We start from the raw sequence: 25,139 nt of genomic DNA, 5'->3' as shown, positions 1-25,139 counted from the left end.
ATATGTGTATGCATACATATATATGTATATATATATATACAACATATGCATAAATATAACAAATAAAAGATACTATGCACAGGTACTTCCGATTTACCATGGTGACCTGTAAGTACAGATCACAAGAATCTTCCATTCTTAATATCTTTTGTGCTGCTTAAGTACTTTAATGAATTAATGACATAAAAATAAACTTCTAAAAAAGAACAGTTTGCTGAAATCTTACACAATATTGGGGGCGCATAAAAACGCAATTTCCACTATAATGAGAAATTCAACTGTATTAAAAGGTAAACCATTTCTCTATCAAACTAACACTAATATCTGTACGACACATTTGAAATGCAAATAATATTTCCTGGCTAGAGAGATGACTCCCTGGCCATCAACCTTGACAACCTGAGTTCAGACCCCAGGACCCACATCGTGTAGGGATAGAAAAGATTCCTGCAGGTTGTCCTCTGACCTCCACTAATGCACTGTGGCATGTATGTGGCATGCCACACATGCACATATGCGTGCACAATTGCGCACACACAATAAGTAAACATAATTTAAAAAAATAACTAAGGGACTAGAGATGGCTCAGTGGTTAAAAGCTTGCAGTGCTCTTGCTGAGGAACTCAGTTTGGTTCCCAGTACCCACAATGGGCAGCTCACAACCAACTTTAATTCTTCACACAGACACACACTGATATAATTGAAATATTTAAAAACAAACAAACAAAAGCCTTGGGGGAGGGGTAGATAAAGAAAAGTCTTAGGGGTTAAGAGCAGTAGCTGCTCTTCCAGAAGACCCAAGTTCAATTCCCAGCACTCCCATGGCAGCCCACAAGCATCTGAAACCCAATCACGGGAGATCCAATGCCCTCTCTGGCCTCCAAGGACACTAGGGACGCACATGGTACAGACATATAAACAGATAAAGCATCTATACACATAAAATACTAAATAAAAATTTCAAATATAAATATACATAACTAAATTATCATTTGTCCAGAACAACTCTCAGTCAATCATAAGCATCTAAACATCCAAACAATAAAAAGGAGTTTAGAGCACTGACTTGGCTTTTGTGTATTTTTCCAGACTCTGCAGAATGTCCATTCCTACATGGAGGTAGAAGGGATTCTTGGTTGCCTAGACAGAACACAAGAGAGTGTGATGCAGGAAGGGCTTGGAAGAGACACCATTAACATACATCATAGGGACTGCAGGGGTTCCCTGAGGAGTAGAGTCACCACGTAAAGGAAAAAGCGGGGTGAGACTCACTCCATCTGACTAAGACACTCAGTGATGTATTTAACTTTGCTCAGGAAACCTGTGCAAGGGAAGAGCACTACTTTGGCTCTACTGATGATTATCACGGTCAGAACAGAAACATTGCTCCCCTAGAGTTCCTATTTCAGAGAAGAAATCCAGTTTCCATCTTGCCTCACAAGTCCTAGAAACTTAAGATGCAAGACAAGGAAATAGGACTTCACCTCATTCCAGTCACTGCAGAGGCACAGCGAAGGGGATGACAGTCCTCCAGGACAGGACTGTAAAGGAAGCCTGAACACTCTCCTCTAATCACCCAGGAAATCGGAGCTCAGCTCCTTGCTCCTCTGTCAAATGCTCTGGTTATGGGAAGGGATTCTCTGGGAAAGTAAGACTTTTACCCCAAACTTCTCACTCAGGCTGCTGCCAACCTACAGCAACAAGCGGAGAGAGAGCATGTTGGCCACCTCTACGCTAAGAGCGTGGGACAGGCTTCGAGGAGAAGCCTGTGAGGGGAAGATTTCTCTGGATTCTAAGTGCATGGTGGACGAGGGTGGCTTGAAGATGAGGAGGAGGCGTTAGACAGGCTACAGGGCTAAGCCACTGACAAGCCACTCAGCAGCGGGGACGATGTCCTCGGAGCATGCCAAGTGTCACCTTTCGCTAAGCTCAGAGAAATCAGGTCCAAGATCACCTCTTCCCTTTTCTAAGCCTTATGAGGTCTCCTGAGATTCGAGAACTAAGCCCAGTCTCACTGGAGTCTCCCCACCACACACACACACACACACACACACACACACACACGTTTTTCAACCTAGAAGCAGTGACTTCTAGTTCAGTATAATTTTTTTTTTTTAATAAATCTAAAGCACAGAACAAATCCTATCATCAGGATCTCTAAGAATGAGGGTCCTTGCACACTGTAGCTGCCTCTTTCATATCTACTAAGCTCAAAGGAGCCAGCTTCCTGGGAAGTTAAAAGCTTACGTTGACGGGTCTGTGATTATGTGTATGTGTGTAGAACATGTGAAAAAGTTTGTGCGCCAAGTTCAGCTGTCAAGGAGACACTTCAGAGTAACATTTCCTCTGTTACTACAGTAATCATGCAAAAATAAATCCCTCTTTTAGAAACATAAATACAAAAAAAAAAAAAAAACCTTTTGTGCTAATACTTTTATGTAACCAGAGAGCTGGGAAAAAAAAAATCACATCCCTCTAAGGGTTCTTTGGCCAAAGAAATCTGGAAACTATAAGATGAAGTCTTCTCTTAAATATTAAGGATAAGAAAATTAAGCCCACAGTGAAAACAAAACTCCTTATTAAATGTAAGTTAAAAGTACATTTGGCTGCAGAGACTTTCTCCATCCTAGAGAATCAAGAGAAGTCTAGCAAGAAAGAAATAGGTAGCAAGTCTATCAAGTCACGATGCACCGGTAAAGCACTGCTCAGCAAGCCCATTACCTGGTAGAGAAGATAGGTGGACTCCACTAACTCTGGTCTCAGTGGGTAGAAGAGAACATCAGGGGCCTGGAGCTGCCAGTTGTAGCGCTCAGGGAGGGCCCCGTACCGTTTCCATATAGCATAGTAGAAGGCGTGGAGGCAGATGGCGTCTTCCACATCCCCTATCAGAACCTATGGAGACAACACAGACAAATTATCTAAAATCACAGGCAGATTTTCAAGTCTAGGGACTGATTTCAGAAAGATCAAGATGTGCTATTTTCCAAATCCAAAGGACTCAGAGAATGCTCAGGATAAAAAGGGGGAGAGGGCTTTCCCAATAAAGGCTTATTCTTAATAAATTGGGATTGTGTGCACACATGCATGCATCTACACTGTATGCACGCACGCATATTCGCTCATGCGATACACTTGAAGGCCAAAGTAGGACATCTGCTCCCTCACTCTCCACCTTACTCCCTGGAGCTAAGCCATCAACCAGCAAGCACCCAATGAACTTCTCATCTCTGTGTGCTGTCCCCCCTCATCCCCCAGCACCAGGATTATAGATGCATGCTGCCACCACTGGCTTTTCAGGTGAGTGCTGAGGACTCAGACTGGGGGTCTGCAGGCTCAAACAGCAAGCACTCTTCCCCACTAAGCCACAAATGAATGCAAATACCTGCAGCCCAGGGAAGAAAGCCTGCAGAGAGTCAATCCAGGTGTTCATGAGCTGCCCATTGAACATGTTCACGTTGACATAGAGTGGTGGGTCCCCTTCTCCTTCATTGCAGGCTTCCCGGCTGTGGGTCCAAAGAGAACAAGCCAAGATGAAAAGGAAGCTTGCAGCTCTATTCCTCTGTCAGTTTTCCTCCTGGGGTTTCACTGAAGCAAAAGCAATGTTAACTTCTTCCCAACGCCTTCATCAAGCCTTTCACAGTAAGACTGCCTGTAGGTGTCTACACAGGACCTACAGACAGAAATAGGTAGCAATTCTAAATGTAGCCTTTGTGAACTATCAAGACTTCATTACATTTACAAAAAGCACTTTCACATCTGAGTTTCAGAACACTGACATGTAACAGAATTGGTCTGTGTTGGCCTCGACCCAAGCGGGGAAGCACGCTTTACTGTCCTCAGAGTCTCTTTTCTGGTACAGAAAGAACACAATCCTGTTTTTAAAAAAAAAAAAAAGGACCTGTAAAGGATGCATCAAGGCAGGACTCTGACAGCTGTCTACTCAATTTTGTTCAGTATTTTGTAAAGCCAAAATGAACTGGCATGGTAGTGAATACAGGAGCTGAGGCAGGAGGGTGGCGAGTCTCGGTGGGCAAAGAAGAGTATGCTTCAGCAAAAAACAGTAAAACTGTAGCAAACATAAAATTAACGTAATCTCTCCGTAACAATGACATTCAAACCATGCTGCGGTTCACATCCGCAATTTTAAGGGCTGTCTGATAAAACAACCAAAAGAGCTGCAGTGACAGCCACACTCAGCACCCACAACTCCGTAAGTGTTAGGTATTCTTTTGCAAGAGTTTCGGTTGTGTGTGTGTGCCTGTGAGTGTCTGCACGTATATTCAAGCAGGTGCATGCGGGTGCCCAATGCCCTGAAGCTGGATTAGAGGTTGTGACCCACCACATATGGGTTTCGGGAATCATACTTGGGTCCTCAGCAAAAGTGACATGTTCTTAGCCTCTGGGCCAATCTCTCCAGCCCCCAAAAGTTCCCACAAAAAAAGCTCCCTACAACGGCTGATAGAGAAATGAGTCAGAAACTCGTGAGCAGAAGCTTGTTAACTTGCATTAGCCATTTACTACATACACGTACAGAAAAAGGCCTGGGTGAGGGGAGCTGGGCCAGAAGCCTCTGCTACTCTGCACAGTTGTTCCAGGGACACAGTCTCTATGGACACTCTGAATGTACAGAAAAGGAAAAAACAAACAGTACTTTAAGCAGACTTTGGGCTAGCTATCCATTGCTAGAAACGGTTCAGGGTTAAGAGCACTTCATCTGAGATCCTGGCCCCAAATCAATGACTCACCAGTTCCCAGATCCCCTTAGGAACTGTGAGATATTTTAAGCCTCCAGGTTTGAGTACTATGCTACAAAATGACCAACTCCCAAATGACTAACAATCAGTTAAGGGGGAACACAAATAGACCCTGAAAGTTTCTATTAAGAGAAATGGAGCTGGTAGGGTAGCTCACAACTGTAATCCCAGCACACAGGAGGCTGTTGCAAGAAGTGCTAATCAACTGCAGGGGTGCCAACTGAAGAGCAGGAAACAGTCCCTCACTGTGTGTAGTGGAATACGACTGTGACTCCCGCGCTCGGGAAGGGGAAGCAAGAGGGCTGCTGCAAGTCTGAGTCCAAATGATACCAGATTAGCCAGGGCTACCCAGTGACACTCCACCCCCAAAACTTAAAATATTGAAGGAGACAGTGAGGGATGAAGATGTTTGCCATCGAGCCTGAACAGCCAGATTCCATTCCTGGGCTACCATGGTAGAGAACCAACTCCTGCAAGTTGTCCCTCAGTCCTTCATGTGTGTGCCACGGCACACATAACCCTCTCCAAAAACAATAAAATACACAGTAAAAATGAAACAAATAAATAAAACAGAGCTGGGCAGGAATCGAACACACTGCATGGCAATAGACGTGCCGACACACACCCTCTTCGCAGGTGGCTCTGGATGCTCTGATATGCAGCATTAAACATCTCCAGGTCTTCCTTTTCTCCAAAAAGGATGTAAGACTTCAAGAGGTATTCATAGAAGGAATCCAGCCCGGCACCCAGGCCACTCTGCTTGCCAACCCAGTGGCCTGTCTGGATGTTCACAACATTGCCTGCGGAAACAAACACACAAGGTGCTTCAGGTCTCAACGGCGGTTCCTCCTCCTGTCCCACTGTTTCTCAGCAGCCTTATCCCAGGCAGGTAAGAGGAATGGACAGTTGAATCTAAATTTTTTGATTAGTCCTATCAGTAACTTGGAAAACAGAGAGATCATTCTATAGTACTCAGGCGTATGTGCATGTATGCACAAATGTAATATTCAGTCACAGATAAAAAATGGGAATAAACATTTAATGGGAAAAAAATAGGCTTGACATTTTGCTTTCCCAGAATGGTACTGTATTTTAGAACCCAAAAGAGCATTCACAGCCTTTTACCCCATATTCTCATTCCTTAGAATTTGTCCTGAAAATAACACTTATAAAAACAAAAGGTCAGAGCTGGGGATACGTATCAGTGGTGGAGCAGTTGCCTAATAATACAAGGACCTGAGTTCTAACACCATAAAAACCAGCCAGGTAGGGAAGTGCAGAATGTAAAGGATGAGGAGTTTGAGGTCATCTTAGGTTGCACAGAAAATGGAAGCCAGTAGGTGCTACACAGCAAAAGTTTTATCAAAGAAGGAAAAAAAAAAAAACAAGCAAAATAAAATATAGTTTTGAAAACTGGTAACTATGAAAGTAGGGCAACAATTTGGAAACATCAGAATGATCTACCAAACGCACATAGCATAAAAACTTTGTTTCTCTTAGTTCTGTGTTATAACTGAAAAGTCACAGAAGTTACATGTGGGGACTAACAGGGCCCACAGAAAGCTAAGTGGCCGTCCGTGTTGAGACAAGGTCTCACTACGCAGACCCGGCTGACCTCAAAGTCACCGTAACTGCTGCCTCAGCCTCCAGAGTGCTGTATTTACAGGTGCGCATGACCACTTCCAACCTGAGTGACTTTATTTCTACTGTTGCTATTCAATGTATAAAGTTTGCACATAAACCTCAGAAGACAAAATTTACTTAATTTTTTTATAAATGATCCAATATAGTTCCAAAACAACCAACTTATTTTCAGATGTCAAAAAGAAATTACGTCCCAGTAAGGCAATTTTATGATGTTAAAAACCTATTTTAAAATAACACTGTGAGTTAGCAAAATACGGTTACTAAAGACGAACGTCATGATAAATACATAAAGGATAGTATTCGTTATTATGACTATTACTAAAGCGTAAACCTTTCCATAATAATTTTTAAGTATTTTGACTAAATATCCTCAAGGGTGGGAAAAATCTAATACGTTTCAACTAGGCTTTCACCCAGATTCCACCCCCACCCCTTTTCTTTAAAGAAGAAAGTCTCTCTATTGGAAATGCTAAGCTTCTGTATTTTTAGAACCTTATATTGAAGCAATAAAGTTTGCCTCTGAGACTGTTCTTTTTATGGCATTTCTATTAACAATAATTTCCAATGGACTATACCAAGGGATCCGAACCAAGGGCTCTAACAGCTGAAAACAGTTGAACCATTATTAATCTTCCATCAAACCCTAAAACTTCACACTAAGCAAAAGGTCATGTGAAGAAATCAGACCCATGCAGCACCAACGGCTGCTGTTGGAGTTATTAATTTCCAGGTCCATTTGTTCTAGGAAGATGAAGGAAAGAGCAGAGTACAGAGGAAGAGGGAAAGGGGACCAAAGGTTACACAGATGGCACGTGGTGAACCTACCTAGCAATCCTGTGTTGTTGCTCCGAAGGTTCCAGAGGGCTTTCACAGCTCGTCTGGCAACCCACTCAAAAGTGGAATCCCCCAGCAGTCGGCTCAGAATACCAAATTCCACCAGGAGAGAACCAGCACCCGCTGTGCAGGTTTCATTATTGCTGTCAGGGGGAACACCCGTCTTCAGATTCACCTGGGATAGGAAGAATCAAAAGTTGTGGTGAGCAATTGTACCCTAGCAGTCGGAAGCCAAGGCAGAAGGGTCATGTGGAGGCCAGTCTGGCTACAGAGCCTCAGCTCATAAGCAAGATCTCACTCCCCCCCCCCCCAAAAAAAAAAGTTTTACAGCAAAGCTTAAGAATTCAGTGCTGAAAAGTCCCATCGAGACTCAGCTAATGGACCAGACAACTGGGCTCACCACCTGTCTGTCATGTGACACTCAAGATGAGAGACACCAGTAAACAGTAAGAGCATAGCGTCCTACCTTCATTCCTTAATCTACCACTTTCTGCCAAGTGCCCTTCCAGACGACAGAAGCACCAGGCTCTGGGGTCTGTGGTGCCCCCCACACACGCATGTGTTTGAACACTGGGTGCTCAGACTGTTTGCTCAGGCTATGGAATCTTAACCTTTAAACCTTGCAGGAGGAAGTATGTCACTGGGGTGGGCTTTGAGGGTTCCTGTTCACTTTCTCTGCTTCCTGTATAAAATGTGGCCGGCCAGCTTCCTGCTGCTCCATGCCTTCCCTGACATTCCTGGACTCTCTCTCGCGCGCCATAAGCTAAAACAAATTCTTCTGTTAAAAGTGACTTTAGGTCTCAGCATTTCAGCACAGCAACAGAAAAGTAACTCCTACAGGGTCAGAGACAAACACAAGCTGTAAATGGATTCTAGCCTAGTTTCTAAACACTCACTCCTACTCTGCTAGACTGGGAGGGAAGCAGAGGTTCAGCCACAGCCTGACAGCCAATTTCATCAAGGAGGTGCTGTGGTCTGGCATTTCTCCGGATTACCGCAAAGGCTGACAAAATTCCCAGAAGAGTCATTTGGCTTGCTAAATCAGATGTCACAAATACACAATCTCACTCCAGATCTTGTATCTAAATCAGCATCTAATTGGCTGATCTTGCAGGCTTCACTTGCAGGCATGTGAAGCATTCAAATGACCATTCACTGAATTCCTGCACACATGTGAGGGTCCTTGGAAAACTGTGTGCCTGGAACACAGAAGGCACTCAGGAAATGCTAAAGTTTGAACAACTGACATTATGTTTAAGACCAAGGACATCTCTCTCTTCTCATAGCCAGGCCCCATCCCTTTTATGGAAGTTTGAATTCAGAAAAATTGTGAATTGTGAAAATTCAGAAAAACTGTGAAACTGTGTGTATGGTAACTCACACTTGGAATATTATCATTTGGGAGGTTGATGCTAGAAAATCACAAGTTCAAGGCCAGCCTGAGCTACATGGCACAATACCATGTCTCAAAAACAACAAAACAGCGAAAAAACCAGTCACTTACCCGAGGATAGGGGATCCCTGTCTTGGTGTTTTCAAAAGCTGGTAGGAGCCTCACGGCCAGGTCATGGGCCATGTACAATAATTCGTTATCATAATCCTCAATTTTCATGTCACCAAAGGGCTGTCTGGAGTCAGTTATTATTCTGTGAGCAGAAAGGAGGCTTCCCAGAACCCTGACAGCAGGAAAAAAAAAATTAAAATAAAAGCATATTGTTACAAGTGCACAGGATCCAATTGACAAAGATGAAAGATATCTCTACTTCTTCTTAAGCTCCAAACTGCCTGGTGCAGAAGAACCTGGTTCAGTAGCTTCCTGCTGTCCCTTTGGGCCCTAAGGGACTGATTCTCAGTTCACTGCATTGCTGACGGCAAGATGGGTATTATCCATTTGAGACGACTGAGAGCGAATGCCACCTAAAGCATTAACAAACTTGGTCATCTTACCCTGAGGACATTCATTAAGGACCTATGCTAAAAAGAAAGCGCCCACTGCTGTTCTCAAAGGACATATTTCCTATGAGCATCAATAAATTCCTACTGATTTATCTTGCTTGGTAAAAGAAACATTAGCCATATGAGAAGGAAAACAAGGCAAAACAGAAGCATGGAACGTCTGCAGGTCTGACGGGCTGGGGACTGAGGAACTGCCCCTGTGTCTAGTGAGCGAACATGGAGAAGGAAACGATAAAATGAGACCCTGGAAAGCAGAAAGCTACCTACCCTCTTAGATTTATGGCCTGTAGATACCCAAGTGTCCCATCGCAATTGTCGAAAAAGGACTGCAACATTTTTCAAACAAATGTTTATTTTTTTCTTATTTTAGGATAAACCATTTCATAACTTCAATTTCAGAATTCAGATCCAAATCTGGACTGTTGTATAGCAATACAATTTTCAAAATATTTAAACAGGAAAAGAGTCAACTTTTCATACTAAAGAAATCTGGGCACAAAACTGGGTATAGGCCATGAATCCACCATTATTTAGCAAATAGTGGGTGACAAATGAGAACCATACAAGAAGAAAAGACATCAAAAGAGCAAGCAGTGGTTTTTGTGGGTGGAGAGATACGAAACTCCATTTAAAAACATGGAAGAGGATTCCTAAGGCAGTAAGCAAGGAAACAAGAAAAGATATGAATGGAATCGTTGAAATTGCATTTGAGGGATAACTCTCTTATATATTTGCTAAAATATGAGTTTAAATAAAAATGAGATGATATTCAAAAGTTTCAAAAGTACAAGTTTTCATAAATACTAAATGAACATGAATAATTTACGTGGAGTCCATATTGCCCACATGGACTCTAGCTGAAATATCCTTAGGGGAATTAAGTCCCTTACCCCCCCCCCCTTCCAAAAAAGACATATGCTACTTTACCTTATTGTAGCTTCAAAGACTTGGACCGTGGAATCTTTGTCAAATGAAACGGTGTTGATCACTAACTTGACTGCCTTCTGGAACTCGGATGAATTTCCCATTATCTTTAAAGAGAGGAACACACACCATTACAAGCGGCTTGAAATGACGCTGAAGCGGCTGATCGGCCACCGCACCTGCGTCTGCACTGCCTATGGCTTTGCCACGGTGGGGGAGGACACACAAAAGGGAGGTGGCAGTGACTTCCCACACTCCTGTCAGATCCGGGACAGACAGCAAGCCTGCCTCCTACCACTCACTCAAGGGTCCTGCCTCCAAGTGGCACAAGAGTATGAATAACACCCAACAGAACCATCCTGGCTGTGGCCATGTCCTTCCAGTCCCTTCTCCCCCAAGCTCTGAGCTGACCTTTATTTGCAAGGCAGAATAGTTTCTAAACAGTTGTGGGGCAGGAGAAGATAAATCAGAAAACTGGCTAACAAAAATATGATCCTAGCTCTGTTTTTCAAGGTATCTCTGCTTTTCAAATCCAAGATAGCTGGAAAACTAACTGATTTGTTGCTGTCCATATGTGTGAAGGTTTTGAGAAATAGGACTAACAATACAGCAGGAAACGAGCAACATTGAAAATCAAGTGGAGTCTTGGAAAATGGCTCAGTGAGTCAAAGCAAGCCGGATCGATGACCTAAGCGATGACCCCTGAACCCCTGTAAAAAGCCAGGCAGTTTGTCCCCTGATCTCCACACGAATGTTGTGGTACATGCTTACCCTCACACACAAACAAGTACATACTTGTATAGAAAAATAAAACAGACAAAACATACCAATTATCAGCTCTATGTCCAATGCAACAATTAAAGTTCCTATCTGAGGTGTGTAGAAACAATGCGAGTCCCTTCAAAAAAGGGCAAATCTGTCATTTGATATATGTTAACCTATATGGAAATAATTTGATTTCACTCAAATTTTATAACCATTTTTCATAAGGACACAAACATCCACCAATATCTAGATAACTAAATCAAGGAGAAATGATTCTTCAGACACTCATTATTGGGGGTGTGCCTTATTTCTTAGTGTACTGGTCTGCTGCGTGTTTCTCATCAGAAGCAGAAGCAGGCTTTCTGTTTACAGTTCTTCCTTCTTAAAGGAACATGCAATCTTGTTCAGGTCGCAAGCAATGATCAGGGGACTGTGCTCCCTGAGGGCTCGCGCAGCACATCTGCAAACATCTGCTGAAAATGCTAACAAGAGAACTCCTGAAAAACGAGCCAGCGTGCTACCACAGTCAAGAACGCCTACAATGGGAAACCACAGAAATGGGTCTGTTTCCTCACAGATGTTCACCAAGAACAGTATCTGGTGCAGCTGCAGGGTTGATAATAATCTCAGATGAAGCTGGGGAAGGTGATGACATCCAGGCACTACAGTTACATCCCGTGTACTGTCACATTTGATAGCTAGTGAGCACAAAGAAACCAGGGTGCAGAATCACCCAGGCCTGGAGAAGGCTGACTGCACGGAGGAGGGGAGGGGCCTTTCAGAATTTTGAAAATGCTGATACACAGTTCACCCCTGTAATTTCAAGACTCTACAGACTGAGACATGAAGGTCACCGATTGGAGCCTCTGACTTAAAGACCAAAACAAAACAAATGGCAAGGGATATAGCTCAGGGGAAGAGCATAAGCCTTCCATACCCGAAATCCCAGGATCAATCTCCAAGTCCACCCAATACATAATAATAATAATAATACATGCCTGCAATCACATCACTTGCTGAGGCAAGAGGCAAGAATACTACTATAAGCTTAAGGCCAGCCTAAACCTTATTTTTTAAGATCCTGTGTCAAAAATTAAATAAATAGGGCCAGTAAGGTGGCTCGGGAGATAAGAGTACTTGCTAAGACGTAGACCGCTTGAGTTCAATCCCTGGAACCCAAACAGTAGGAGCAAACTGTCTCCTGCTCCACCCACATGCCCCACAGGCAATGACATGTGTACACACGCGTACACACACACACACACACTAAATATTTTTAAAACTTTTCAATTAGATGATTTTAAATAAAATGCTGTTGTGTGTTGTGGCTCTCCAACAGTCAGAAGTTCTCTGGTATGTCTGAGAACAATACTATACCAAGGGGCATACCTTAGAATACATGTTGGACAAAACTGGATTGGTAAGCAGTCACATAACAAACAATCTGGAGTCCTACTATCTACTAATTACTGTTGGGTGAGGAGGAGAGGAGAGTGCAACAAATAATAATGACAGCATTTCTGCACTCAGCAAGCAGGGGCGAAGACATCCTGGGAACTAACTGGAGGGCGAAGAGGGTGCGCTTTCTCAAGCTGCACCCACACTTCCTAACCCTGCTTCCACACCCCGGCCTGAGTCAGCGTCCAGCAGCTTCACTGGTTAGCGCAAATTACGCTGCACTTACTTGTCTGGGCACATTCTGAGACGTGACGGTGGATGACCTAATGGAGCAGCAATCGCTTCAGAAGGAAATACTGGGAGACTGGAAGTGCCCTGCAACTACAGCCTAGAAGGAAACCCAGTAGCCCTGCTAGAACCAGGGGCCAGTCCTGTTTCTGCAGTCTGTACAATGAAGGGACAGAACATTATCTCCACCTCTTTCCAAATCCTGCAGTTTCACTACTAGCAAACCACGAGACAATCATGGTGTAAACTTTGCTCCCTTACCCAATTCCAACTCCTAACTGACAGCTTTAAACATTTCCTAGGGATGTGTAAAGGAACCAGATATATTATTAAATATAGTACTCGACAGATTCAACAGCTTTCTAATAGTAAAGATTGTCTTGGACAAGGAAAACAGGAAGAGTTTGTAAAATTACTCTCCTAAGTAGATTGTGAATCACTGGAAACATCCCTTGGAAGCCATACTCTATGGTGCTAGGCCATGAAGCACACAGACACAGCCTGACAGCATGTCCAGTGTGGCCTATCACCTCCAGGAGGGTTCTTGTGTTTATGCTGAAAGGCCTCCAGCTCCCCACGGTCAATGGGGCTGCCAAGGAATGAGAGAGTAAAGGCAGTATGCAAGTTGGCAAGACACATACAGAGTGAACAGTAGCCAAAACAAGGAAGCAATAAACAACAGGGGTATCCACAGAGAGGGCCTCATGCACAGGCAGGCACTGGGCACAGACACTCCTTGGAAGCCAGTAGCTAGAAGCATTTGGGGGTACCTTCTGACCCTGGGATCTTCTGGTTTTTACTTCTCAAGTATTGTGCTATAAGCTAAGAAGAAGAAGAAGGGTGGATTTGTAATAGAAAACTCACACAAAATTAGCCTTCAGAAGAGAAGAGAAGGGGAAGAGAGCCTCATGGCTACAGCCCTGATGCTAAGGTCTGAGAGCCATTAGGAGAGATTGATGTGTGTGGTAGGATAGGGATCCTAAAAGGGGACACAGCCCACTCAGTTCCAGAGAACAACCAGAGGTTTCAGGTTATGGACAAGTTTCACAGTTCATGATTTAGTTAGGTCTGCTCCATGTATCAAAGGACACAGAGGCAGGCACTCAGTAGGACCATAAATTTATCTTGCACAGGGAAAGGAACAGGGGCTAAGATGCCATGGCACAGTTTCCTTTTTTTATTAGCTCTGCCTTAGACAGTTAGCAGCACGGAGTCGAGTCTGGGAGAGACATAAAGCCTAGAAGGTCCTTGTAGTGGTTTGAATGAGAAGTCCCGCCACCCCCCCCCACCCCTGCCCGCCCCCAATAGGCTCATGTACTGGAACACTTGGTGCCCAGCTGTTGGAACTCTTTGGGGACCTTATGGAACCTTTAGGAGTCTCACCATAAGTGGATGAAAATGTGAACATCTAGCTTCCTGACCCTGCTGCCTTTCCCACCTGGACGTCCTTCTGGAGGGTGTCCACTAAACCAAAATAAACTCCTTCCCTTAATTTGCTTTTGACCCCGGTGTGAAAAGCAACCAATACAGTCTGCAATCTGACAGATTACAGGGACTAAGTAGTAACAAGATTCTCCAGACTCTGGTAGGACATGATGGCTAAATCAATAAAAAAAGAAATACACACATACACACACACACACACACACACACACACACACATATATATATATACATACATACATACATACACATACATGTGTGTATGTATGTATATGTATGTTTTAAATTGCCTTCCCATGAAGGTCATTAAAATAACTAACACTCATCAAAGCCTCTGAGTATAGCATTTCCTGGAATTCCCATTCCTGGGGGAAATGAGAAAATACAGTAAGATAAATACTTTATCTTAATTATCTTAAATAAAGAAAAAAAAGCTGAACACTTACTGCAAGTGTATCCAAGGCATCAACAAGAGTCAGGGAGTAATTTCCCAGGACATCATTGATGTTCAGATTTGAACTGGAAAAGAAAGAATTAAAATTAATCAAAGGTACTTTACATTTAAAGTGAAAGGGGAGGGGCAAAAAACTAAACAGCCATCAGAAACTAAAACTGCTGGCCACGCTCATGATCCAGAAACAGACTGTGGGCAGCAGTGGGGAGCGGGCCTTCTGTCTCAGGAGCAGCAGGGTCTGTGTGTCCACAGGTTGAGGAACTACACGGGTCTAAGGCGGTAGTGAGAGAACTCAAGGGGAAGTCGGGAGATGGGCAAGTCACTCGCTCGCTGGTGCTCTGAGACACGCTTTCACCATCAAGGATCTTTAATCCTGTCTAGCTTCAAAACCCTCTTCATTTCACAAGCACTAGGGACTGAAGGAGGGATCCTGTCATACGAACTGGTATTTCTTCACTGCTCAAACTAAGACACACAATGAGAACGAATACATCCGGGAAGGCTAGACAAGCAGTGACAACGGCCTGGCGCGACTGAAGAAATCCAGTCACAGACGTCACCGACTCCGCTGTCCCATTACCACAGGCCAGAAAATAACTGCAGAGGCTGGAAAGGAAAAGAAAATGATAGCAAAAGAAGAAACGAGACAACTGCTTCTAGATCTCATCTACCAGAGTCAGAGCGAGAGCCCTACTTTCATTTCCAGGCACGGGTGCACTCACATCTGGGGTCCTCCATCTTCTCTGCATGCCACCTGCCCTTACGTCATCCTAAAGGCTCCCTCTGCCACCTGCTTCCTGTGAAAGAAGTTTCAAGAGCAGCACTCTGGATGGCTTGGCCTGCTGTCTCTCTAAAGACCTGTGGGGGCTGCTAAGATGAGTCAGTAGGAAAAGGTGCTAGATGCTAACCCCCAGAACCTAAGTTCAACCCCCAGGACTCACATGGCAGAAGGAGAACACCACCTCACACAAGTTATCCTTCACCTGTATATACGCACCATGGCACACGCCATACACACCTACAAACACACACGCACACATAAAAATAAAAGAAAATGCCTTTTGGGCTTCATTCAGAGTGAAATGGGGCTTACATGAAGAAGCAGGCATAGCCAGCTTCCACATCTGACCTTATCTGAACGCTAGAGCGGCTCTATATTGTGTGTGTTGGGCATTTAACAGAGGACAAAGAATCTACAGCAAAAAAACAAAACACACAAACAAAAACCCCACAAGTTCCCAGTGGAGCAGTGGTGGCACAGGCCTTTATTCCCAGCTCTCGGGGAGGAAGGCAGATCTCTGTGAGTTCGAAGCCAGCCTAAGAGCCAGGGCAGACTCCAGAGCAACAGAGAAACCCTGTCTTGAAAAAAACCAAAAACAAACAAGTAACAAGTTCCCAAAGGGGGTTACATAGGAACAAAAGCAACCAACAGCATCACTGTAAAACTGCACTAACCACAAACCTTCTGTGTGATTCTCTAAGGAAACTTACATGACGGAAAAGATGCTTTCAGGATGAAAGCTATGGATTCAAACAGGTCTCTCAAAGGCAATGCCAAACGCACAGGAATTGCCAAGGGTTGGAGGAGGGTCAAAGCAGACATCCTCACATTCAGGAGTGTCCTCAGGAACAATTGGCTGGGTTTAAATATTTAACTACAGGGCTATGTTGCTCAGAAACAGAGTGAGGTCCAAACCCCCACCCCACCAGAAAATGGCTGCCATATCATTTAGCGTTCCAACTGAAGGAACTGAACAAGAACTCCACATCATCCTGATCTATGGCAAGTGCCACCTCCCTAGCTGCCCCAAAGCCACAGAAGGCACGTGTAACTTTCAGCACCTTTCCGTGTTTACTGTGCTTTTTCTCTTACTGCACACATCAAAGGGACACAGTGTTCCACTATTTAAGAGCTGGGTACACAGCTACCGGCAGAATGCTTGCCTTGCATGTTGAGATGCTGGGTCTGAACCTCAGCACTGACCCTCCCTAAACAACAACAAATCCTCAGTAACACTGGCCAAAGAGTCAGTAACAACTGGTAACTCTTACCAGGGTTGGCTCTTTTAATGTAGTTGTAATAACTGTGAGAGTTCTACTCTAGTCAGAAAACCCACTTAAAGATCTAGAATGTTCTGAATTCTATTCAACCAAATAACCCCAGCACTTAGGAGACTAGGGCAGGATTAGAGTTCCTTCCTTACACAGCAAGATCATGGCTCAGAAGAAAAATAACCACAAAATTAATAATACAAATTATCAAAGTAGGGAAAAATTAGATTCCATAAAACAACCGGTCCTAGCCCTACGGCAAGACATTTTCCAGCTTCCTTTTGTCAGCCCGTCCTGCAGATAATGACACAGCTCTGTTCTTTGGACATGCTTATTGTAGCCCTGTCTGACCTAGCAGCACTTGAGGAAGTCAGTCTTTCAGAACAAGGCAAAAATCAAGAGTACAAGTGGTCCATGTAAGCAGCTGATCCAATCACAACACAACTCCCTCCTAATTTATCACACATGCATGACCGTTCATGGCAATCATTCCCCTGCGACACTCTGCAGCTCTTACTACTTCTAAACAAAAGCAAAGAAGAAAGCAAGCAAAGGAGGAAGGAGATAAAGAAGATGAAGATCAAAGTCTCTGCTAGAAAATCTTTGCTTATGTAGCTAATAAAATCAAGCAGACATTTTAAAAACCAGACAAGAAATCACGCTGCATATACTCAACCTGCAACAGCTGTTTGGAAATCTTATCTTTTCTGTGTGGGCAGAGAGATAACGTGACAAACAGTCCGGTGCATTCAAGGACTTAGTAATCCAGAGGGAAGCAAAGGGGACGGGACTCAATTCTCAAACACAGTTAAAATGGGGAATGGTGGCTCAAAGGGAAGGAATCCTACCTGAGACGTGCAAAACAAGAAGAATCACCTTCCATAGCTCAAGACTTGTACCTGACTCTGGAAGAGTTTTGAAAAAGGAATTGTGAAAGAGGCTGTGTGTGTGTGTGTGTGTGTGTGTGTGTACATCTGCATGTGTGTGAAGGCACAGGCACTCATGAATGGTAAGAGGTCTGAGGAAGATTTCTCCTGTCCTGCTGTCTCTCCATCTTAGACAGGGTTTCTCACAGAACCTGGAACTCACCAGGCAGCCAGCAGGTCCCAGAATTCCTCTTGTCTCAGTCTCCACTCCACAGTGTTTGGGTTACAGGCTCAGGAGTGACCACACCCAGCTTTGTACATGCTTGCTAGGGATTCAAACCCAAGACTTCCTACTTATCCAGCAAACACTCCTACCCCAGTGAGTCATCTCCTCAGCCCAGGAAGTGGCCATCTTAAGCTAGGGTGCCTAGAAATGAACTAGGCGAGGAACCAATACTGGATCTGTTTATTGGGATTTCCTTTTGTTTTATGGTTTCGGGGGAATGGAATCAAGCACTGTCACAGGCCCAAACCCTGAATTTATAGCTGCCATCCACAGGAGAAGAGAACTATCTAAGTTTCCTCAAACGATTGAATTAGGATTCTACAACGCAACAGCAGTCAGGAGCTAGACAGAGACCGGCTGTTTTCATAGGGCTCACGATTTGTTTACTTCATGTTAACACAGGGCCCATGTCTATCAAGATAAGCATCAAGAGGATGACTAACGAGAAATGACACAGCAGCTACTGTGGCCTGTGCCTGAAATCACAGCACCTGGGAGACAGAAGGCAGACGGATCAGGGGCTGATGCTAGCCTCTGCTACCTATTTAGCTGAAGGCCAACCTGGGCTATATGAAAAGAAAGGAGGAGAGAGAGCACCCACATTTTGTTTTTGTACTGTTTTAGGTAATATTCTAATATCAAGTCCATTCTTTTTAAAGTAATATTAGAAAATGATAATGAACATACTTGAATTTTGAAATCAAAAAGACATTTTCTGGGCATGGTGATGGCACACTTTGTAGTAATTCCAGGCTGTGGCAGAAGAATCCCAAGGTTGAGTACAGTGTGGTAGACTCTGTCTCAAAGCAATTTTTTGCTACTTTGCTTTTTGTAGAACAAATATTAAATTAAGGGCCTCCTACATGCTAGGCAAGTACTCTACCATTGAAATATATCCCCAGACCTCAAAATAAAATCTTACTTTGTATGTGTGTATGTGTCTACATGTAGACCAGATCACCTGGAACTCCCATGAGTTACAGGTGGTTTTGAATGTTGAGAAAACACTCAGTCCTCTGTAAGGGTAGCAAGCACTTTTCACTACTGCGCCACCTCTCCAGCCCCTCAAAGTCGAATTTTTAAAGGGGCCAGGAGTGTAGCTTAGTAGCAGATCACTTGTCTGGAATAGGTGAGCCCTGGTTTCAATTCTCAGAATTAGAAGAAAAAAAAAACGTGTAAGCGTCTTTATTACAGTTTATTTGGGAAACATAAGCACTTCCTACTTGTTCAGGATCAGAATGAGAAAGCACAGGCTTGAAACCCTCCTATATCAAACAATAAGAGGAACTATACTAAGGTGAGAGTCAGTAAAAACAGACAAATAAACGAACGAACAAAGAACCCTACGCTTTCTATCCTTGAATTGGCCAGTGTGGGGGTCTCTGCTCAAGGACACAAAATCCCAGGGCTCAGAGACACAAAGGCTGCCAACCGTTAGTCAGAAGACAGCCTCCCCCAATGTTAATTACTAAGGCCATCATCCCAATCAGAGACTTGACTTCAATTTATACGAGCTGCCACTGCAGAACCAAAGCAAACCACATGTACCATAGACTTCTAAAAAGGCCTACGCACCCCAAGATGCTACTGGGACCCACAATTTCAACCAACCACTGCCACCTCACTTTGCTGAAGAGCTCTCACCCCCACTCTGAAAGGCTCCAGAAAGCGCCCACAGTTCATTACAAAACAATAAAATAAAACCATTAAAGGTGGACCTGGTAAGGCAGGGCCTGTAACTCCAGCTACTCAGGAGTCTGACTCAAGATCACAAATTCAAGGCCTGCCTCAGCTGTGGGACAAGCTGAAAGCCAGCCTGTTCAACTCAAAAAGGCTGTCTCAAAATAGAAAGTGAAAAAGGAGCTGGGCGTGGAGCTCAATGAAGACGACTTGCCTAGCATGCACAAGGTCCTCGTACAACAGGCATTCAGAAACTGCGTCTGCTCAGAAGCTCCGACTTCTCACTTGAGCCCACAGAGTGACTTCTTAAAAGAGGGCGAAAGCCTGCCATTCCCATCTTCCTCTTGCATATGTCTCCTTTCCTTTGGTTCATCCTGCGTTTCTCTACACACGGGCACGTTAACCACTCCAGGAGCACCCGTGTAAAAACAGTGATTCACACCCTCTCTCATTCCTCTAAGACTGAAGGCATTGTCTTAAACCTGTAGTTACCTTAGATTTGACACGATGAGAACAATTATCTATGATGGGGAGGCTGGACTCTAAGCAGGTCCCCTTATAAGAACCTGAGCTCATACTGTAAAGGCCAAAACCACACTACATAGATATCTCACATCCTCTGCCCCAATCCTCCCTCTACTTGACCTAAGGCTCCTGGCAGGATCCTGAAGCCCAACTCAGGGACAGCTGGACCCCTTTATTTGTTCCACTTCCCAGGATGTTAATTCTCTTTCCTCTGCTCTGCGCCAGTAATCGTCTCTTTAATTGGCACCTTGGGGATGGGTGACCAAGCCTGGCTCATTAAGACAGTTGGAGCCAGAGCTTTTTACTGTATCGTTCTGGTTATGCTAGGAACCAGCCTCAGCATGAAAAACAGACAGACTGACAGACCAACAGACAGAAGAAAAAAAGAGGAACAGAAGAAGGTTAAAAGGAAGCGCGTTAAGGAAGAGCCACTTTCGAAGGAAGCTCCACGTCATCAGTACAGCACTTCCTAGTCCAAAGGAGAAGACATAGAAAGACAGTGAGACAATGAGGCCTAATGGAGGGGAAGCATAATTCTGCTACCTGGACACACGACATGCTTAAGATTTTGTTGGAAGTGTATCAGGAGTGCTCTGCAAAATGTTCTAGGGAGGCTGAACCCAACAGGGGTCATCTATAGCTTTTCAAACCAGTTCTTGTTCAAGATGCCTATTGTCAATCTTATTGGAACACAAATAAAAATACTGTCTTTGTAAAATTAAAAAAAAAATCTAAAATAGGCACGTACTTAAGTTTTAATTATGTAAAAATAAGTAAGTAAGTAAATAAATAAATAAATGAACTGTGTTGCCATATGGTCAGGAACTGGCAGAAAAGAGCTACTGAAAATAACTAGAGGGATTTTTCCGTTTCCCCTCCTAGATGTAAAGACTTTTTTTTTTCTTACAAGATAGAGGAGAGGGGCAGGAAAAGGAGTAGAGGGGGGAAGGGGGCTGAAGGGGAAGAGAGGAGTGGCGCAAAGCTGGAATTGAAGCCAAGCTAACCACAGGCAGGAAGTCTCCCCTGCGTCTCTTTATGAGTGAGACAACTCACTGATTCCCTATAACCTAAAAAGGAGTAGTGTTACTTCAAAAAAAAATGTATAGTTTTCCCCCAAAGAAACTGAGAAAAAAAAAATACATTTCTGCGAAAGAAGAGCTGCAATGTAGCTCAACTGGAAGGAGCTGCATAGAGCCATGGGTTCAATTCCCTGCACTCCCAAAGAAGAACAAGAAAGAGAGGGATGGGGTGATCCGGCTAAGCAAGACAAATAGTTCATCAACCCAGCAGAACTGTGCAAGGCCCAGTGCCTCTGTGTGGGATGTTCCCCTGCTATTACCAATCTATCAGCTATTAGGCTGCAAATGAAGACACAAATTGGCACCTCACCAACCCACTTGCATAGCCCTTTCTATGCCCTTTTAGAGTTAGCTTTTTTTTAATATTTTGGGGACAGCTGTGCATGTGAGTCACAGAGGCATGTAGAGAGGTCAGAGGACAACTCCGGGAGTCTCCTCAGTTCTCTTTCTCCTCCCTCCAAGTAGGTCCTAGAGGGTCAAACTCAAGTAGTGTCAAGCGTCTTTACTGGCTGAGCCATCTCAACAGCCCTTAGCTTTTCTTTTAGAACCTAAGAATCCGCCACTGTTTCCCACCAGAAGGAAAATACACATGCCAGGTGTCCAAGGATGCCCATGTGTAGTGCCAAAACAACGAACAACCCCAATTCACTTCCATCTAAGGGGAGGGAAGCTCCAGACACCAACCGGCCTGACTGGGTCGGTGGCAGTGCACACCCTTTAGGGAGGAGGATCTTGGCTGGGTGCTCCGTTCTCTTGGACTTTGAAGTCCACCAGAGTAACCCTGCAACTTCACCTTCCCATGACTCGGAGGCTGGGAGGACTGCCTGACCTTTTGACAGCACCATCACCCCACTAGTGTTTACGATGATACCAAGCAATGACAGTGTCAGTCAATTCGGCGCCTAAAGGACCATCCTTAGGGGATACAGATCGCAAATCTGGGCCAGGCAATACCCATCCCACCCAACTAGCTCTGCTACCCTAGGCACCGGCCCCTGGGAAGGAAAAATACTAACCTCCACCCCATCCCCTGTGTCCAATTCACAGGACGGCCCCTTTCTCGGAACCCGTGCCTTAATCTTTATATTAAAAAGCCTTGGGTGTGGCGTTCTGATCGGGAGTGGGGAGGGTTCATTCTGAAGCTGCGTTTTCCAAAGGAAGCCTACCGCTAGCACTTAGATAGTATGTCCATCTGGAGCAGCGGCATGCCTTGCCACTGTGACTGTCCCTTCTGGTCTCTAGCCCTCAATTTCCCCATCTGCAACAGAGAATGACAGGGACAGCTGTCCTGAAGTTTGGAGAGTCCAGGAGAATCAAGAGGATGGCAGTCCACCTCGCAGCGGATAGAGGGAACCTCGGACTTCGGCGGACCTTAAAGACCCTGGTATCCCTTCGGGGACCCGGAGGGGCGGAAGGCGGCGCGCGGGGCATCCGGCAGGCTACTCACGGGTCCCCGCGGTCCGGCCCCCGGCCGCGGCAGTAGATGGGGTTGAGCTCGTCCTGCGGAAAGGCGTGCGCCATGTAGTTGTCGTAGCCGAAGACGAACATGCCCCGTGCCAGGTCGCGCATCTGGGCACGCAGCTGCGGCGGGAAGGCGCTGCTGTAGCGCCGCTCGTACTCGTCCGGGCCGCAGCCACGGCCGCCCAGAGCGTAGCCCCAGTGCGCCTGGCCACACATGTCCGGCCCCGGCTCCCGCGGGGTCTCGAGCCGCCCCTCCGGCCCGCGCTTTGGCCGATGCAGCCAGGCCGGGCCTTCGGGCGGACCCACCGGCTCCGAGCCGTCGGGGTCCCTCAAACGCTGGAAGCCGAAGGGGAGCGGAAAGCGCTGGTAGAAGCCCATGCTGGGCCCCAGCCCGAAGAACAGCCAGAGCACCGCGTGGAGGCCGAGGCGTAGCAGCACCAGTCCCAGGACGAGCGCTCGCCATTGCATTGTCGAGCGACCGCCGCGGGCATTATTTTGAAGCGCCGGGAGCGTCTCTAGCCGACCGCCGCTCCGCGCGTCCGCCCGGATCCCGCTCACTTCCCCTTTAAGGAACTCCCTCGTGACGCACCAGGAACTGGGCCATTGTCCCCCGCCCCGCGTCCCGACCCGGCCCGCCAGGTCCCCACGTTCGCCCACCGGACGCCCGGGATTGGCCTCGCAAGGGCCCGGCCTCGAGGGGCGCGGTCGGGGACTCCCTCCCGCTCTATAGGCCGCCGGGGCCACAAGGCTCCGCCCCTCCGCCGGGACCACGCCCCCAGGGCGGACCCGATTCTGGTCGGGCTGGCGTGGCGAGCCTAGGTCGCGGAAGCTTTTGGGGAAGAGAACTTCCAACCAATGGGAGCGCAGCACGGGAGTTCCACGCGAGGTCACAGACGCGGCCCCTGACCCGCCCTTTTTCGGGTAAACATTCTGGGTGGAATGTTTGTTGATCTGAAGTGGGTAGGGAGAAAGCCCCTCCAGGTCTGGGGTTAAAGGGGTGAGAAAGTTAAGGGCCTGGCGTTAGGCAAAGGAGGTACCTGCCTAGGAAAGGTTTTTAACTTGGGTGGGAGTGGGACTTCCTATGCCTGGCTCAGGCTGTGCAATACCCCAACCTGTTTGTTTTATTGGAACGCCTTGATACTTCTAAAATACTCCGAGACCTCACCCTATCCCTCAGGGCGGAGGTGGGACTAACACCAAATCATTTTCATCAGAACTATTTAAATATCCTTCCCAGATCCTCCCACAGTGCAAGGCAGCGGCGACCTCAGAAATGTAGGACAGATTTTGGTATATAATCCCTTTAAGTCCTAATTCCTATAATTAAGCAGGTTACAGATTTTATATCTTGGGGGCTGTGACTTTCGTGTAAAAATTCAAAACTTGGAGCACCTATCAGATTTCCCTTCCCTAAGTTTACACCGCATCTATCAAACTTAAAAAGTAGGGGGAGCAACCAAGTCAGTGATGTATGTCATCAACAATCAAGGAAGTAATGGAGAGGATTTGGGTAAGTTGTGTGACTTATTCCAAAGCGGCTCCTGCTACGCGCGATAGGGTACAACACAGCAGCCAGCGAACAGTCAAGTTCTTCGGGTTGTTAGAGTTTATTTTGGGAGAGAAAAAGGCCCAAGCAGTAAACCAAAACGGGAGGGGGGGTTCCTGGGGAGGCTTCCGAAAGTCCAACTACAGCTCTTGACCCTGGTCTATTAGTCTGCCTCCCTGGAGACAAACTGCATGTGAACGTTAAGATATGCTTTGTGCAAGTTTTAGATTAAATTTATGTTGCAGTCTAGTCAGCTGTCAGCCACACTGATGACAGAGCCTGTTCTCACATTACAGAAAAGCCCTAATTTTTAAAAAATCAATCTAAAAACTAGAGAAAACCAGCCAACAGCATATGAATATGCTTTTCATGGGACAACTGACAACAGGTGCCAGTAGGTTTTTGGGACACTATCACATATTTCCACTTGTATCTTCAGAAACCCCGAAAGTGGAATTATCTGTTACTGGCCCTTTAGGACTTCTCAGACTAAATGTAGCTGATGAAACTGAAACATCTGTATCTAGTCAGAAAAATCTATCCTTCAAAACAATTCTGAAGCCTGTCTCAAAAAACAAAACAAAAATCTGAGACAGGCAGGGTGCACACCTTTAATCCCAGACTGGGGAGGCAGAGGCAGGTGGATCTCTGAGTTTGAGGCCAGCCTGATCTATAAGAGCTAGTCCCAGGTCAGGCTCCAAAGCTACAGAGAAACCCCATTGTCTTGGTGTGTGTGGGGCGGGGTGGGAGGAGATGGGCACTTCTGAGACAGGATCTGACTCTGTAGCCCCAGTATGACTCCAAGTTGTGGTCCTCCACCCTCAGCTTCCAAATGCTGATATTATAAGTTTGAACCATCATACCTAGCTAATAAAACAATTATTCAGGAAAAAGTTTGACAGATTTTTCCAAATCCATTCTCACAAGAGCATCATGGTTTGAAAAAGCAGTTTCTTTCACTTTAAGAACAGTGCAGCTCCCAAGAGACAGCTGAGAATCCAGTCAGAATCTTGCCTGAGTAACCTTACTAAGCTAGTTTCTGCACCTGTTTCCTTAGCTGCAAAAGAAAAAAGAAAAAATCCCCTTTTTAAGATAAGTACCTACCACAAACTCTAATACACTCACATTAAAACACTTAAAACAGTACTATATCCACAGCTGACCCTGTCAATGAGATTGTA

The 25,139-nt window shown here is 45.4% G+C and overlaps 1 protein-coding gene across 1 annotated transcript in view; it reads right to left on the bottom strand.

Moving 5' to 3' along the window:
- The window catches only part of Edem1 (ER degradation enhancing alpha-mannosidase like protein 1), a 30,154-nt gene extending 7,194 nt beyond the window's left edge, over positions 1 to 22,960 (bottom strand). The window contains exons 1-9 of the mRNA XM_041633261.1: positions 22,399 to 22,960; positions 14,456 to 14,528; positions 10,119 to 10,222; positions 8,740 to 8,911; positions 7,227 to 7,410; positions 5,380 to 5,554; positions 3,383 to 3,503; positions 2,722 to 2,892; positions 1,067 to 1,140 (exon numbers count right to left, since the gene is read on the bottom strand). Coding sequence (XP_041489195.1) covers positions 1,067 to 1,140; positions 2,722 to 2,892; positions 3,383 to 3,503; positions 5,380 to 5,554; positions 7,227 to 7,410; positions 8,740 to 8,911; positions 10,119 to 10,222; positions 14,456 to 14,528; positions 22,399 to 22,880 — 1,556 coding nt within the window. The 5' untranslated portion in view covers positions 22,881 to 22,960. The remainder of the gene's footprint in view (positions 1 to 1,066; positions 1,141 to 2,721; positions 2,893 to 3,382; positions 3,504 to 5,379; positions 5,555 to 7,226; positions 7,411 to 8,739; positions 8,912 to 10,118; positions 10,223 to 14,455; positions 14,529 to 22,398) is intronic.
- Positions 22,961 to 25,139: the final 2,179 nt, after the last annotated feature.

The sequence above is a fragment of the Microtus oregoni genome, unplaced genomic scaffold (genome assembly GCF_018167655.1).
Source record: "Microtus oregoni isolate MIOR12 unplaced genomic scaffold, Mior012 000002F_ref0000024, whole genome shotgun sequence".
NCBI classification, from domain to species: Eukaryota; Metazoa; Chordata; class Mammalia; order Rodentia; family Cricetidae; genus Microtus; species Microtus oregoni.
Note: the sequence above shows the minus strand (reverse complement) of the source record. Positions and strands in the feature narration are given on the sequence as shown.